The sequence below is a fragment of the Hypanus sabinus genome, chromosome 2, assembly GCF_030144855.1.
Source record: "Hypanus sabinus isolate sHypSab1 chromosome 2, sHypSab1.hap1, whole genome shotgun sequence".
Taxonomy (NCBI): domain Eukaryota; kingdom Metazoa; phylum Chordata; class Chondrichthyes; order Myliobatiformes; family Dasyatidae; genus Hypanus; species Hypanus sabinus.
Window position 1 is genome coordinate 51,935,725 of NC_082707.1, and position 13,416 is coordinate 51,949,140.

Below are 13,416 nucleotides of genomic sequence, written 5' to 3' on the forward strand. Positions count from 1 at the left end.
TGTCATTTTGCCACATGGTCCAACATAACTTGGTAGATAAATCATCCATAGAATAAAACAAATTTATTGTGCAGATATTTTTGAAAAGTTATAGAGGACACAATTTACTATTCAACATTAATATTTTACTAAGCTTCAGTGAGAGCTGAGGGCAACCATAGAGGACAAGGTCATTCAGCCCTGCTGCATGATTCCTCATTCTCTTCCCTCCAGTTCCTTGTTCCCACCTTCTCTCTACTTCTATTTAATCCCCTGAAATCAAGAAATATATCTACCTCTTTGAATATATTTAAAGACTTGGTGTCTATCGCCTCTTAATAGAGAATTTCACAAGTTAGCCACTCTCTAGGTGAGCAAGTTTCTTCAGATCTTGGTTCTAAATCACATTTTTTATATCCAGTAATCCCTAATTCTGAACCCTCTAGCCAGCGGGAATGTCCTCCTTGCGGTTTGTCCGGCACTGTTGGAATTTCATAGGTTGCTGGGAGATCCTTCTCATTCTTCAGAATGTAGGCCTAACCTACTCAATCTTTCCTTGTCCATCAGTCCGGCCATCAAGGGAATCAAGTTTGCTGAACCTTTGTATATACACTCCATAGTACAGAACACATGAAACTCCAAATAGGTCCTATCGAAGGCCTTGCTGCTCCAGCAAGAAATCCTTGCTCCTATAGTCAAATCCTCATGTCACATTGCATACTAAAGTCCTGCTCTTTCCTGTTCAGTGTTGCCTTGCTTAATGCTTTGTTGCAAAAGGCACAGGATAGGGAAAGTTTGATGCCACTTTACAGGACACGGGTGAGACCACATGTGGAGTGATGCGTACTGTTCTTGTCTTCATTTTTAAGGAAGGATATGCTTACATTGGAGGTACTGCGGCGGGGGGGGGGGGGAGTGTATTAGGTTGCTTTTTAGATCAAGGGGCTGATGAATGAAGAAAGACTGAGGAGGTTGGGCCTATATTTTTATTGTTCAGAAGATGTGAGGGGATCTGATTCAAACATTGAATATTCTGAGTGGATGCTTCCTTCAGTGGGGTATGCAGGTCTATGCTTGCAGAATAAAGGGTCAGCTTCCTTAAGACAGGTAAGAAGGATTTTTCTCTCTCTCTCAGAAGATTGTGCATCTTCAGGTTTCTATGACTTAGAACTGCACAGCAGTCATGTCACTGCATTCAAAGTAGAGACTGATAAACAGTTACAAGGGAGATTACTGTCTTGTTTTTATCTACCGCTTTGTTTGATTGCCTGAGAGGAAGCCAAAGAGTTTTATCGTACCTATGTATAATGACAATAAAGATCATTCAATTCAATTCAGACAGAGAGAGTAGGGCAATGGAATGGTGTTGCAGTCAGGATCGGATGAGCTGTCATATTGAATGGCCAACTCCTTCTCCTCAAGTTAGTGAGTAATGTGGCGTCCTGACTAGGGTATGTCAGTTTAAGTAATTGATTCAGTATATGAGAAAGGAAAATAAGATTAGACTAAGAAATAGACAAAAAATATAGTAGAAGAATGTTGTGTGTGAATACTCCAGCAACAGTTATAAATCAGCAGAAATGATACTGCACATCTCAATCCAGGACATAAATAAGACTTGTTACGGAGTTTAAAAAGAATCATGACCTAATAATAGATTTGACCTAACCGTTCTGGCGTGATTAATTCCTGTGTATTCAGCATGAAGTATCTGCACACTGTTCTGGGTTATTTCATTACAAGTTCCTCAGTAAGAAACACTATTTTAATGGAATTTTGGGGAGAGTAAAATGTGACAGCAACTTCTCAATTTCTGTGCATAACTGTAATTGTACAGTTAGTGAAAGTTGGTGGTACAATTTTCATAGAATTAAGTATTCTAGTCTCATTAAGGCTAAAATCTCATACGTACAATGCAAATTTTTTCCAGCAATAATGGAAGTTTTCACCCAAATGTTCTTTCTGTACTCACAGTATCTTGAAAAAGGACATTCACATCTTCTACAGTGGCATACTCCTAGCCCATTTTCTTCTCCTATCCTTGCACTGATACTTTAAATTAAAATATATCATTGTCATTTTGAAGGTGCCATGAAATAAGTCACTTAAAAGTGAAAATTTACCTCCAATCACAATTACTGCATGGTAATCTTGGTAATAGACAATAGACAGTAAGTGCAGGATTAGGCCATTCAGCCCTTCTAGCCAGCACCGCCATTCACTGTGATCATGGCTGATTATACACAATCCATACCCCCGTTCCTGCCCTCTCCCCATATCCCTTGACCCCGCTATCTATAAGAGCTCTATCTAACTCTCTCTTGAATGCGTCCAGAGACTTGGCCTCCACTGCCTTCTGGGGCAGAGCATTCCACATATCCACCACTCTCTGGGTGAAAAAGTTTTTCTGCATCTCTGGTCTAAATGGCCTACCCCTTATTCTTAAACTGTGGCCTCTAGTTCTGGACTCACCCATCAGCGGGAACATGCTTCCTGCCTCTAGTGTGTCCAATCCCTTAATAATCTTATATGTTTCAATCAGATCCCCTCTCATCCTTCTAAATTCCAGTGTATACAAGCCCAGTCGCTCCAATCTTTCAACATATGACAGTCCCGCCATTCCGGGAATTAACCTTGTGAACCTAAGCTGCACTTCCTCAATAGCAAGAATGTCCTTCCTCAAATTTGGAGACCAAAACTGCACACAATACTCCAGGTGGGGTCTCACCAGGGCCCTGTACAGCTGCAAAAGGACCTCTTTACTCCTATACGCAATTCCTCTTGTTATAAAAGCCAACATGCCATTAGCTTTCTTCACTGCCTGCTATACCTGCATGCTTGCTTTCATTGACTGATGTACAAGAACACCTAGATCTCGTTGTACTTCCCCTTTTCCTAACTTGACTCCATTTAGATAGTAATCTGCCTTCCTGTTCTTGCCACCAAAGTGGATAACCTCACGTTTATCCACATTAAACTGCATCTGCCATACATTTGCCCACTCACCCAACCTGTCCAAGTCACCCTGCATTCTCATAACATCCTCCTGACATTTCACACTGCCACCCAGCTTTGTTTCATCAGCAAATTTGCTAATGTTATTTTTAATCCCTTCATCTAAATCATTAATGTATATTGTAAACAGCTGCGGTCCCAGCACCAAACCTTGCAGTACCCCACTGCTCACAGCCTGCCATTCCAAAAGGGACCCGTTAATCACTACTATTTGTTTCCTGTCAGCCAGCCAATTTTCAATTCATGTCAGTACTCTGCCCCCAATACCATCTGCCCTAATTTTGCCCACTAATCTCCTATGTGGGACTTTATCAAAAGCTTTCTGGAAGTCCAGGTACACCACATCCACTGGCTCTCCCTTGTCCATTTTCATAGTTACATCCTCAAAAAGCTCCAGAAGATTAGTCAAGCATGGTTTTCCCTTCATAAATCCATGTTGACTCGGACTGATCCTTCTACTGCTATCCAAATGTGTCGTAATTTCCTCTTTTATAATTGACTCCAGCATCTTTCCCACCACTGACGTCAGGCTAACCGGTCTATAATTCCCTGTTTTCTCTCTCCCCCCTTTCTTGAAAAGTGGGACAACATTAGCCACCCTCCAATCAACAGGAACTGTTCCTGAATCTATAGAACATTGGAAAATGATTACCAATGCATCCACAATTTCTAGAGCCACCTCTTTAAGTACCCTGGGATGCAGACCATCAGGTCCCGGAGACTTATCAGCCTTCAGACTCAACAGTCTATACAACACCATTTCTTGCCTAATATAAATTTCCTTCAGTTCATCCTTTATCCTAGTTCCTTTGGCCACTATTACATCTGGGAGATTGTTTGTGTCTTCCCTAGTGAAGACCGATCCAAAGTACCTGTTCAGCTCGTCTGCCATTTCCTTGTTCCCCATAATAAATTCATCCGTTTCTGTCTTCAGTGGCCCAATTTTGGTTTTAACTATTTTTTTGCTGTTCACATACCCAACGAAGCTTTTACTATCCTTTATATCTTGGCTAGTTTACCTTCGTATCTCATTTTTTCTTGGCGTATTGCCTTTTTTGTTATCTTCTGTTGCTCTTCAAAAGCTTCCCAGTCCTCCGGTTTCCCACTCATCTTTGCAATGTTATACTTCTTCTCTTTTATTTTTATATTGTCCTTTACTTCCCTCGTCAGCCACAGCCGCCCCTTACTCCCCTTAGGATCTTTCTTCCTCTTTGGAATGAATCGATCCTGCCATTATTGTTCCATTGAACTTTGGCCAGCTCCTCCCTCATAGCTCCATGGTTCCCTTTGTTCAACTGTAATACTGACATATCCGATTTTCCCTTCTCCTTCTCAAATTGTTCATTCATTTAGCTACCAAAGAAATTGCTCTGAAAATTGATTTTATTGATAGTGTAGTCAGCACTGCTAAGCAGACTCCGCTGCTCAGTGAGATTATGGGTGACTTGTGGCCTAATTCCATACACTTGATACCTATTATTCTCAATTATCTACCAAATTTTTAAAACAGTAATTAATTTAGCATTAATTGAAATTTGTGGAAGACTGCCAAATGACTCTGCTCGTAAGCACTTTAATTCTAATTTTTGCACAGTACTTGTACACAGTAATTGATAACTACCCAAGGTGCAAGGTTAAATCTCTAAGTGTTGCTGGAATATTTAAAAACAAGTGGAATTAAATTTAATAAGTAATTTCAAAGTCACTATCTTGAAGTACTATTCTTATGCAAAATTTTCTGCATTAAATGTTAGCTATTATGTTGTTATTTATTCTAATTAAATATAGATAAAAGGGATGCAGTGCGAAGATACTCTGCATTCCCTTTTATGTGAACGTTCCTAGTTGTATTTTTTTTTGGCTTAAAATGAAATGCAAACAGGTTGTAACATAGGATGAAGATGACTTTTTAAGATTTTTAAAAAATATTTCCAAGGATTATTTATTGTGGAATCGCCTGGGAGCCACTTTAGCAAATGGAGATCGGAGTGAAGAGGCTGTTGAGGCCTACCAAAGGGCTTTGGAAATTCAACCTGGCTTCATCCGGTCAAGGTATAATCTGGGAATCAGTTGCGTAAACCTGGGAGCTTACAAGTAAGGACAACATTGTTTTTCAATAATTTTGTTAACTGGAAAAGGGATTTCAGTATTTTTTTTTTATTTTTGCAACCAAGGGAAAGCATTTCTACAATTTATACTTTTCTTTTACAAAATTGCCAAGTAACTGAGGCATAGTTTATGATTGTTACTCATAATGAGACTGCCAGCTTGTTAGAAAATTTGTACGATTTCTAAAATATGTTCCTACCATGGTTACAATATTACTATTAGCAAGATAGCAGCAGGGAAATTTGAATATATTTCAGTACTATGAAGAAAAATTTGTAACGGTTGGAAGTAAGAGTTATTTTGCTGCAAATGCTGTTGAGGTGTATTTATACACATATTCATGAGCAACCATCAAATAAAATTGCATTTTTACAGTGCTTTTGACAACCTTAGGAAGTTCCAATGAAATGGAGTCACTGTTGTAGAACCATAGAACATTACAGCACAGAAACAGGCCTCTTGGCCCTTCTTGGCTGTGCCGAACCATTTTTCTGTCTAGTCCCACTGGCCTGCACCTGGACCATATCCCTCCAAGTCCCTCTTATCCATATACCTGTCCAAGTTTTCTTAAATGTTAAAAGTGAGCCTGCATTCAACACTTCAACTGGCAGCTCATTCCACACTCCCACTACTCTGTGAAGAAGCCCCCCCCTAATGTTTCCTTTAGACTTTTCCCCCTTCACCCTTAACCCGTGTCCTCTGGTTTTTTTTCTCCCCTAGCCTCAGTGGAAAAAGCCTGCTTGTGTTCTCTCTATCTATACCCATCATAATTTTATATACCTCTATCAAATCTCCCCTCATTCTTCTACGCTCCAGGGAATAAAGTCCTAATCTATTCAACCTTTCTCTGTAACTCAGTTTCTCAAGTCCCGGCAACATCTTTGTAAACCTTCTCTGCACTCTTTTAGCCTTATTAATATCCTTCCTGTAATTAGGTGATCAAAACTGCACACAATACTCCAAATTCAGTCTCACCAATGTCTTATACAACCTCACCATTACATTCCAACTCTTATACTCAGTACTTTGATTTATAAAGGCCAATGTACCAAAAGCTCTCTTTACAACCCTATCTACTTGTGACACCACTTTTAGGGAATTATGTATCTGTATTCCCAGATCCCTCTGTTCTACTGCACTCTTCAGTGCCCTACCATCTATCTTGTATGTTCTACCTTGGTTTATCCTTCCAAAATGCAATACCTCACACTTGTCTGCATTAAACTCCATCTGCCATTTGTCAGCCCATTTTTCCAGCTGGTCCAAATCTCTCTGCAAGCTTTGAATACTTTCCTCACTGTCCACTACACCTCCAATTTTTGTATCGTCGCAAATTTGCTGATCCAATTTACCACATTATCATCAATATAGATGACAGATAACAATGCACCCAGCTCTGATCCCTGTGGCACACCACTAGTCACAGGCCTCCACTCAGAGAAGCAATCCTCCACTACGACTCTCTGACTTCTCCCATTGAGCCAATGTCTAATCCAATTTACTACCTCACCATGTATACCTAGTGACTGAATCTTCCTAACTAACCTCCCATGCGGGACCTTGTCAAAGGCCTTACTGAAGTCCATGTTGACAACATCCACTGCCTTCCCTTCATCCACTTTCCTGGTAACCTCCTTGAAAAACTTTAATAGATTGGTTAAACATGACCTACCACACACAAAGCCATGTTGACTCTCCCTAATAAGTCCCTGTCTATCCAAATACTTGTAGATCCTATCTCTTAGTACTCCATCCAATAATTTACCTACTATTGACGTCAAACTTACTGGCCTATAATTTCCTAGATTACTTTTAGAGTCTTTTTTTAAACAACGGAACAACATGAGCTATCCTCCAATCCTCTGGCATCTCACCGACATTTTAAATATATCTGCCAGGGCCCCTGCAATTTCAACACTAGTCTCCTTCAAGGTCTGAGGGAATACCCTGTCAGGTCCTGGGGATTTATCTACTCTGATTTGCCTCAAGACAGCAAGCACCTCCTCCTCTTTAATCTATATAGGTTCCATGACCTCACTACCTGTTTGCTTCATTTCCACAGACTTCTTGCCAGTTTCCTTAATAAATACAGATGCAAAAAAAACATTTAAGATTTCCCCCATTTCTTTTGGTTCCATACATAGCCGACCACTCTGATCTTCTAATCCAATGTAATCCTAGATTTTATTGTAACAGTACACTGTGTCATATTAAGGTTGTGAAAAACTGGGGTGAAAAAAGCTAATGACCAGAAAACATTGGGAACAGTGGTTTAAGAATAAATATCAGTCAGGAAACCAGGGAGACCTTTGTAAAGATCACCTGAGAGGAGCCTTGGGGCTTTGGTTTCATGTATGAAAGTAGCATTGTGGACAGAGTAGCGTTCCCTCTCCTCTCCTTCAAGATCCAGGTCTGGTTCATGTGCTGAAATCCTTTGAGACAGGTTTGAGCTCCAAAACCTCACCGTGGGGAAAGGGATCTGAATGTGAAACACACATTAACCTTGATTCTGATCAATTTAAATGACTAAAACTGCAAACAGTATCTATGATCGACATTAAGACTAGACATGTACCTTAACCACGTAAAATACAAAATAACATTTTGGAACAAAGATGCCTTTAGAACATCTAAGGAAATTTTTTTCAGTTTATGGTAGACAAGCAACTCTGGCCTGAGTATTTAGTTTAGGTATTGATTTGTTTTGCCTGCCGTAAGAAAGATTGTAGGCCATAACAAGCTGCCAGCAGCCATGATCTTATTGAATGGTGGAGCGGGCTCAATGGGCCAGATGGCTTACTCCTGCTCCTGTTTCTTATGATCTTACCAGACTCAATCTTGATCGATGTGATGGCAAACTCAGTGTGAACTTGTGACTGAAGATTCCTCGTCAGAAGTAGGGAAACCTTGCACAACTTAATGCGTGTCACAAAATTAGGCCAAGTCAAACACTTCCTATATGAAACGGAAAAATACTGCCAGAGGCATACCACATCCTTGGGCAGCAACAGGCTTCTAAATAGCCAAGAATTTTCAGAGTACCCCGATTCAGAAACATATGAAATCAAACTGAATACTTGTTCTTGATTTTTTTAAAAAGTGTATTTAAATTCAATTCAGGAAACTGTAAGCAGTACCTTTTTACCTCATAGAAATAAACAGACTTACTGATTCCCCAACAGGATTAATCTGCTGCAAGTTTGCACTTTGACATTGGAATCCAATGTCAGATGCTAATTGGCAAAAACTCACTCACAATTTCCCAGCAACTTGCAGCCAACTAATTCAGTCTTTTTGCACATAGCCTTATTATTTTGCCTGAAATATCTGAAGAAGTCTCACTAGAAACCTCAAATAAAGGCAAAGAAATATTAGAAATCCTCAGTAGGTCAGACAGCATCTGTGGAAAGAGTAAACATTTTAGGTAGGTATTCTAAAGGATATTAATCAGCCTTCCCATTAAATACAGTGGCATGCAAAAGTTTGGGCACCCCTGATCAAAATTTCTGTTACTGTGAATGGTTAAGTGAGTAGAAGATGAACTGATCTCCAAAAGTCATAAAGTTAAAGATGAAACATTCTTTTCAACATTTTAAGCAAGAATAGTGTATTATGTTTCTTTTGTACAATTTTAGAGTGGGGAAAAAAGGAAAGGAGCACCATGCAAAAGTTTGGGCACCCCAAGAGATTTGAGCTCTCAGATAACCTTTACCAAGGTCTCAAACCTTAATTAGCTTGTTAGGGCTATGGCTTGTTCACAGTCAGATTGAGGAAAGGCTAGGTAATGCAAATTTCAAAGCTTTACAAATACCCTGACTCCTCAAACCTTGTCCCAACAAACAGCACCTGTGGGCTCCTCTAAGCAGCTGCCTAGCACTCTGGAAAAAAAAAATGATGCCCACAAAGCAGGAGGAGGCTATAAGAAGATAGCAAAGCGTTTTCGTGTAGCTGTTTCCTCAGTTCATAATGTAATTAAGAAATGGCAGTTAACAGGAACAGTGGAGGTCAAGTTGAGGTCTGAAAGACCAAGAAAACTTTCTGAGAGAACTGCTTGTAGGATTGTTAGAAAGGCAAATCAAAACCTGTTTGACTGCAAAAGACCTTCAGAAAGATTTAGCAGACTCTGGAGTGGTGGTGCACTGTTCTACTGTGCAGCGACATCTGCACAAATCTGACCTTCATGGAAGAGTCATCAGAAGAAAACGTTCCCTGCATCCTCACCACAAAATTCAGCATCCGAAGTTTGCAAAGGAACATCTAATCAAGTCTGATGCATTTTGGAAACAAGTCCTATGGACTGATGAAGTTAAAATAGAACTTTTTGGCTGCAATGAGCAAAGGTATGTTTGGAGAAAAAAGGGTGCAGAATTTCATGAAAAGAACACCTTTCCAACTGTTAAGCATGGGTTGCAGCCAGTGGCACGGGGAACATTTCATGGTAGAGGGAAGAATGAATTCAATTAAATACCAGCAAATTCTGGAAGCAAACATCACACCGTCTGTAAAAAAGCTGAAGATGAAAAGAAGATGGCATCTGCAATAGGATAATGATCCTAAACACACCTCAAAATTCACAATGGACTACCTCAAGAGGCGCAAGCTGAAGGTTTTGTCATGGCCCTCACAGTTCCCTGACTTAAACATCATCGAAAGTCTGTGGATAGACCTCAAAAGAGCAGTACATGCAAGATGGCCCAAGAATCTCACAGAACTAGAAGCCTTTTGCAAGGAAGAATGGGCGACAATCCCCCAAATAAGAATTGAAGGACTCTTAGCTGGGTACAGAAAGCACTTACAGGCTGTGATATTTGCCAAAGGGGGTGTTACTAAGTACTGACCATGCAGGGTGCCCAAACTTTTGCTTCGGGCCCTTTTCCTTTTTTGATATTTTGAAACTGTAAAAGATGGAAATGAAAAAGTAATCTTGCTTATAATATTAAAGAAATTTCTCATCTTTAATTTTATGCCTTTTGGAAATCAGATCATCTTTTACTCGCTTAGCTATTCACAGTAACAGAAATTTTGACCCGGGTGCCCAAACATCTGTATGCTTGTATCTTGTACATTGGGCTAAATCTTGATGGTATATGTTAACAGTCCATGACAAATGGGTCATATTTAGCTGTGCAGTTGCTGGCAAATTCCATCTGGTGAATCTGGCAGTACCCTCCTCTGCTAAAATACACAGAATCTGCTCACAGTTCTTGTGCAAAGTTTGATCGAACACAAGATCTACAACCCTATCCATGACAAAGGAGATCTCAGCTGTGAGGGAGAAAACTATTTAAAACAAAGATCAAACACAAGGAAATCTGCAGATGCTGGAAATTCAAACAACACACACAAAATGCTGGTGGAACACAGCAGGCCAGCCAGCATCTATAAGGAGAAGCACTGTGGACGGATTGGGCTGAGACCCTTCATCAGGACAGATGGCCAAAAAAACAAAGATGGCAATTTGCTTATTATGTATTCACAATGTTCTAGGGTGATTTTATTTTTGCAAGTGGTTTATACAGTTTAAATGCTTCTCAAAATCAGGGACATTTAAATTTTTAGCAAAAAAGATGAATATCTGAAATGTAATCGATACATTATTACCTACTTATGATTCAGTTTGGGGGTAAAAATAAACAAATATTCTCCAGTTAAGCATAGGGATGTTAAACAGCAGAGATTCCGTTGAATTGCTAAGCCAACAGGAATGAAGTATAAAGAGTTACCATGATAAAACATTGTAAATATTGCATCTCATTCTTAATATTTGTATTTTGAGCCTAGTTTCAAATAACTTAGCAGTAATTATTTTGATATATTTACCCTCATTAAGATAACTCATCCATTGGGAAATGCATAATGTTGTTGAGCCAAAGACAGTGTTACCATATATTTAGGAGAATTACACGCCTAACAATTCCAAATTAAAAACAGCATGTAAATAAATATACAAATTTATTGTATTAATTAGCTTCTGGAATAACAGTTTATTTAAAACTTTGTATTTCAAACAGAGAAGCTGTCAGCAATTTCCTTACAGCTTTGAACTTGCAGAGGAAGAGTCGAAGCACACAATTCTGCCACCAGTTTATTTCGGGCAGCATCTGGACAGCAGTCAGGATAGCGCTCTCCCTGATGGACCAGCCGGAGCTCTTTCATGCAGCCCACGTGGGAGACCTTGACACCTTATTGAAAGCCTTTAATTTGGACTGATCTGCATCCTGTCATAGATTAATGATTATACCAGATACATAAAGCATACTTTGCATTTACCTGAAAATCTCAAGCATATTGTCAAGATTTTACAGTTAATTAACAATAGGATTTTTCATGGTGAATAACCCATTTCCTAAACTCTATCCAGTGGTTTTGCCATGATTTTGGAACAAGAGTCTAAATTTGGATTTAAAAAATTTCAACCTAATGTTATTCAGCCTATCATTTTAACATAGTCTTCTGTGTGATGGTATAAAATTAATTTTGTGATAACATGATATATGCTACATTCTCATTTAGAATATTCAATATATGTTAAATTCTTCATGGACTTCACTAACAATTTATTGTCCAGCCCTAATTGACTGAACTAGGGAGACAGTTCAAAGATGTATTTGCATTTGCACACAGATACCTTTCCTTCAGTTAAGGATGTAAGTGAACCAGATTTTTTTTTATATATAACTAATAAATTAGTTATTTAAAATCTGGTTTTAAACTCCCCCAGTTGCCTTGGGAGATTTTAACTCAGGTCAGGATTACTTGTCTCTTGTTAAGATCCAGTAAATTAGCCTCCAAGGTACAGTAGAAGTTTTAGATTTTCCCACTGGGAACTTGTGTACTTTAGCAACAAATTGAATAATATTGGAAAGCTGTCTCAATAATAAAAGGCAAAGGTTAGAGAAAAACGTGCAGTAAGTGTCAGAGAAAGTATTTGAAGCAAGTACAATAGAAACGTGTAAAAGAGAAATACAGCCTAGAGGTGTACAAGTCAAATGTGATTAGTTTAGTTTGGCAGCTTACTGACAAGATGGGCCAAAGGGCCTGCTTCTATGCTGTATAACTCTTGATTCCAAACCATTTGCTGGAAAGTAGTCTTGTGCATCTTACTCTTCTATCTATCCACCCTTTGAGTAGCTACCAAGTATTGCTACTTTAATGGATGAAATAGAATCATAATGTTCAGTGGCCCAAAAATTAAATTCGGTTCTCTTTCAGGGTAAATGTAGGAAAGTTTAACTAACTGAAGTCAAAAATCAATAAATGTTTAGGCGTTAATGAACAAGGAGATGAGGGATTCTTGTCCTTGCGTTCTTTATTACTATCGTTTTTTTAAAACACTGTTTTTCTCTCCCGTCAAGTATGCTGACAGATGTGATGAGATTAATCCCCAGCTAAATCCTGTAATTTTGAAATGAGACATGATTCCTATGGTTGTAAGAAATAAAAATGCTAAAACATAAAAATAATTAGTCTATTCCTGAACAATATTATTCAAATAGGATACCCTTTCTATTAACAATTATCTAGATCCTTCCCTCAATGAGGAATATGGCACATATTTCTGTCCAAAAATTAATAATTGGTATTAATTCGTAGATGATATTTATTTTACCATTTCCTTTAACTACCCAAGAGATCCTGTATGTTACATTTACTTATTAGTGTAAAGTGTGTTCTTATACATCTTAGAATTGTTCATTTTTTTGAAATGTGAATATTTTATCAGCCTACATTTATAAAATAGCACATTGTTTCTTTTTTGATTTTTGTGGTACTTTAAATAAACCCACTGCAGGTTTTATTTACAGTTTTGTAACAGAACTATAATAGCCCAGTATCTAAAGTCAATGAGAACTAAAATCGCCAGAGCACACAAAATACGAAACTGCTTACCATAACCAGATAAAAATCTAGAATTTTTAAATGGAATACATAAAGATTTGGAATTTATTTTAAAACAAGCATGCAAAAAAGCATACTAATTTAGTACTGGCATTTATAAAGCATGATGCATTCTGTTAAAAAATACTTTTCTGATGAGTAAGAATTTCCTTTGGAATACTGTGTTCTGATAGCTTAAAAATGCTTCATTGTACTGAATGATTTGGGCCATTAGAAATAAGTGTATATGCCTCATCATTCAGAAAATACCTTTTATATAAATACAGGGAGAGAAAGATATTGCTGTGGTTTCAGATAGCTTGGCACCGTTTTCTCTGATATATTCAGTCCAAGTTACAGTCACAACACAAAACAAAATCACATTGCATGACTCTGAAACCCAAATGCCTGTCATTCTGCATCCACTTTAAAATA

The 13,416-nt window shown here is 38.4% G+C and overlaps 1 protein-coding gene across 5 annotated transcripts in view; it reads left to right on the top strand.

Annotated features, from left to right (window-relative positions):
• Positions 1-12,857, top strand: part of pex5la (peroxisomal biogenesis factor 5-like a) — a 163,691-nt gene extending 150,834 nt beyond the window's left edge. For all 5 annotated transcript variants that reach the window (XM_059945808.1, XM_059945813.1, XM_059945820.1 and 2 more), the window contains 2 exons: positions 4,931-5,088; positions 11,115-12,857. In XM_059945808.1, the coding sequence (XP_059801791.1) occupies positions 4,931-5,088; positions 11,115-11,313 (357 nt within the window). In that variant the 3' untranslated portion in view covers positions 11,314-12,857. The remainder of the gene's footprint in view (positions 1-4,930; positions 5,089-11,114) is intronic.
• Positions 12,858-13,416: the final 559 nt, after the last annotated feature.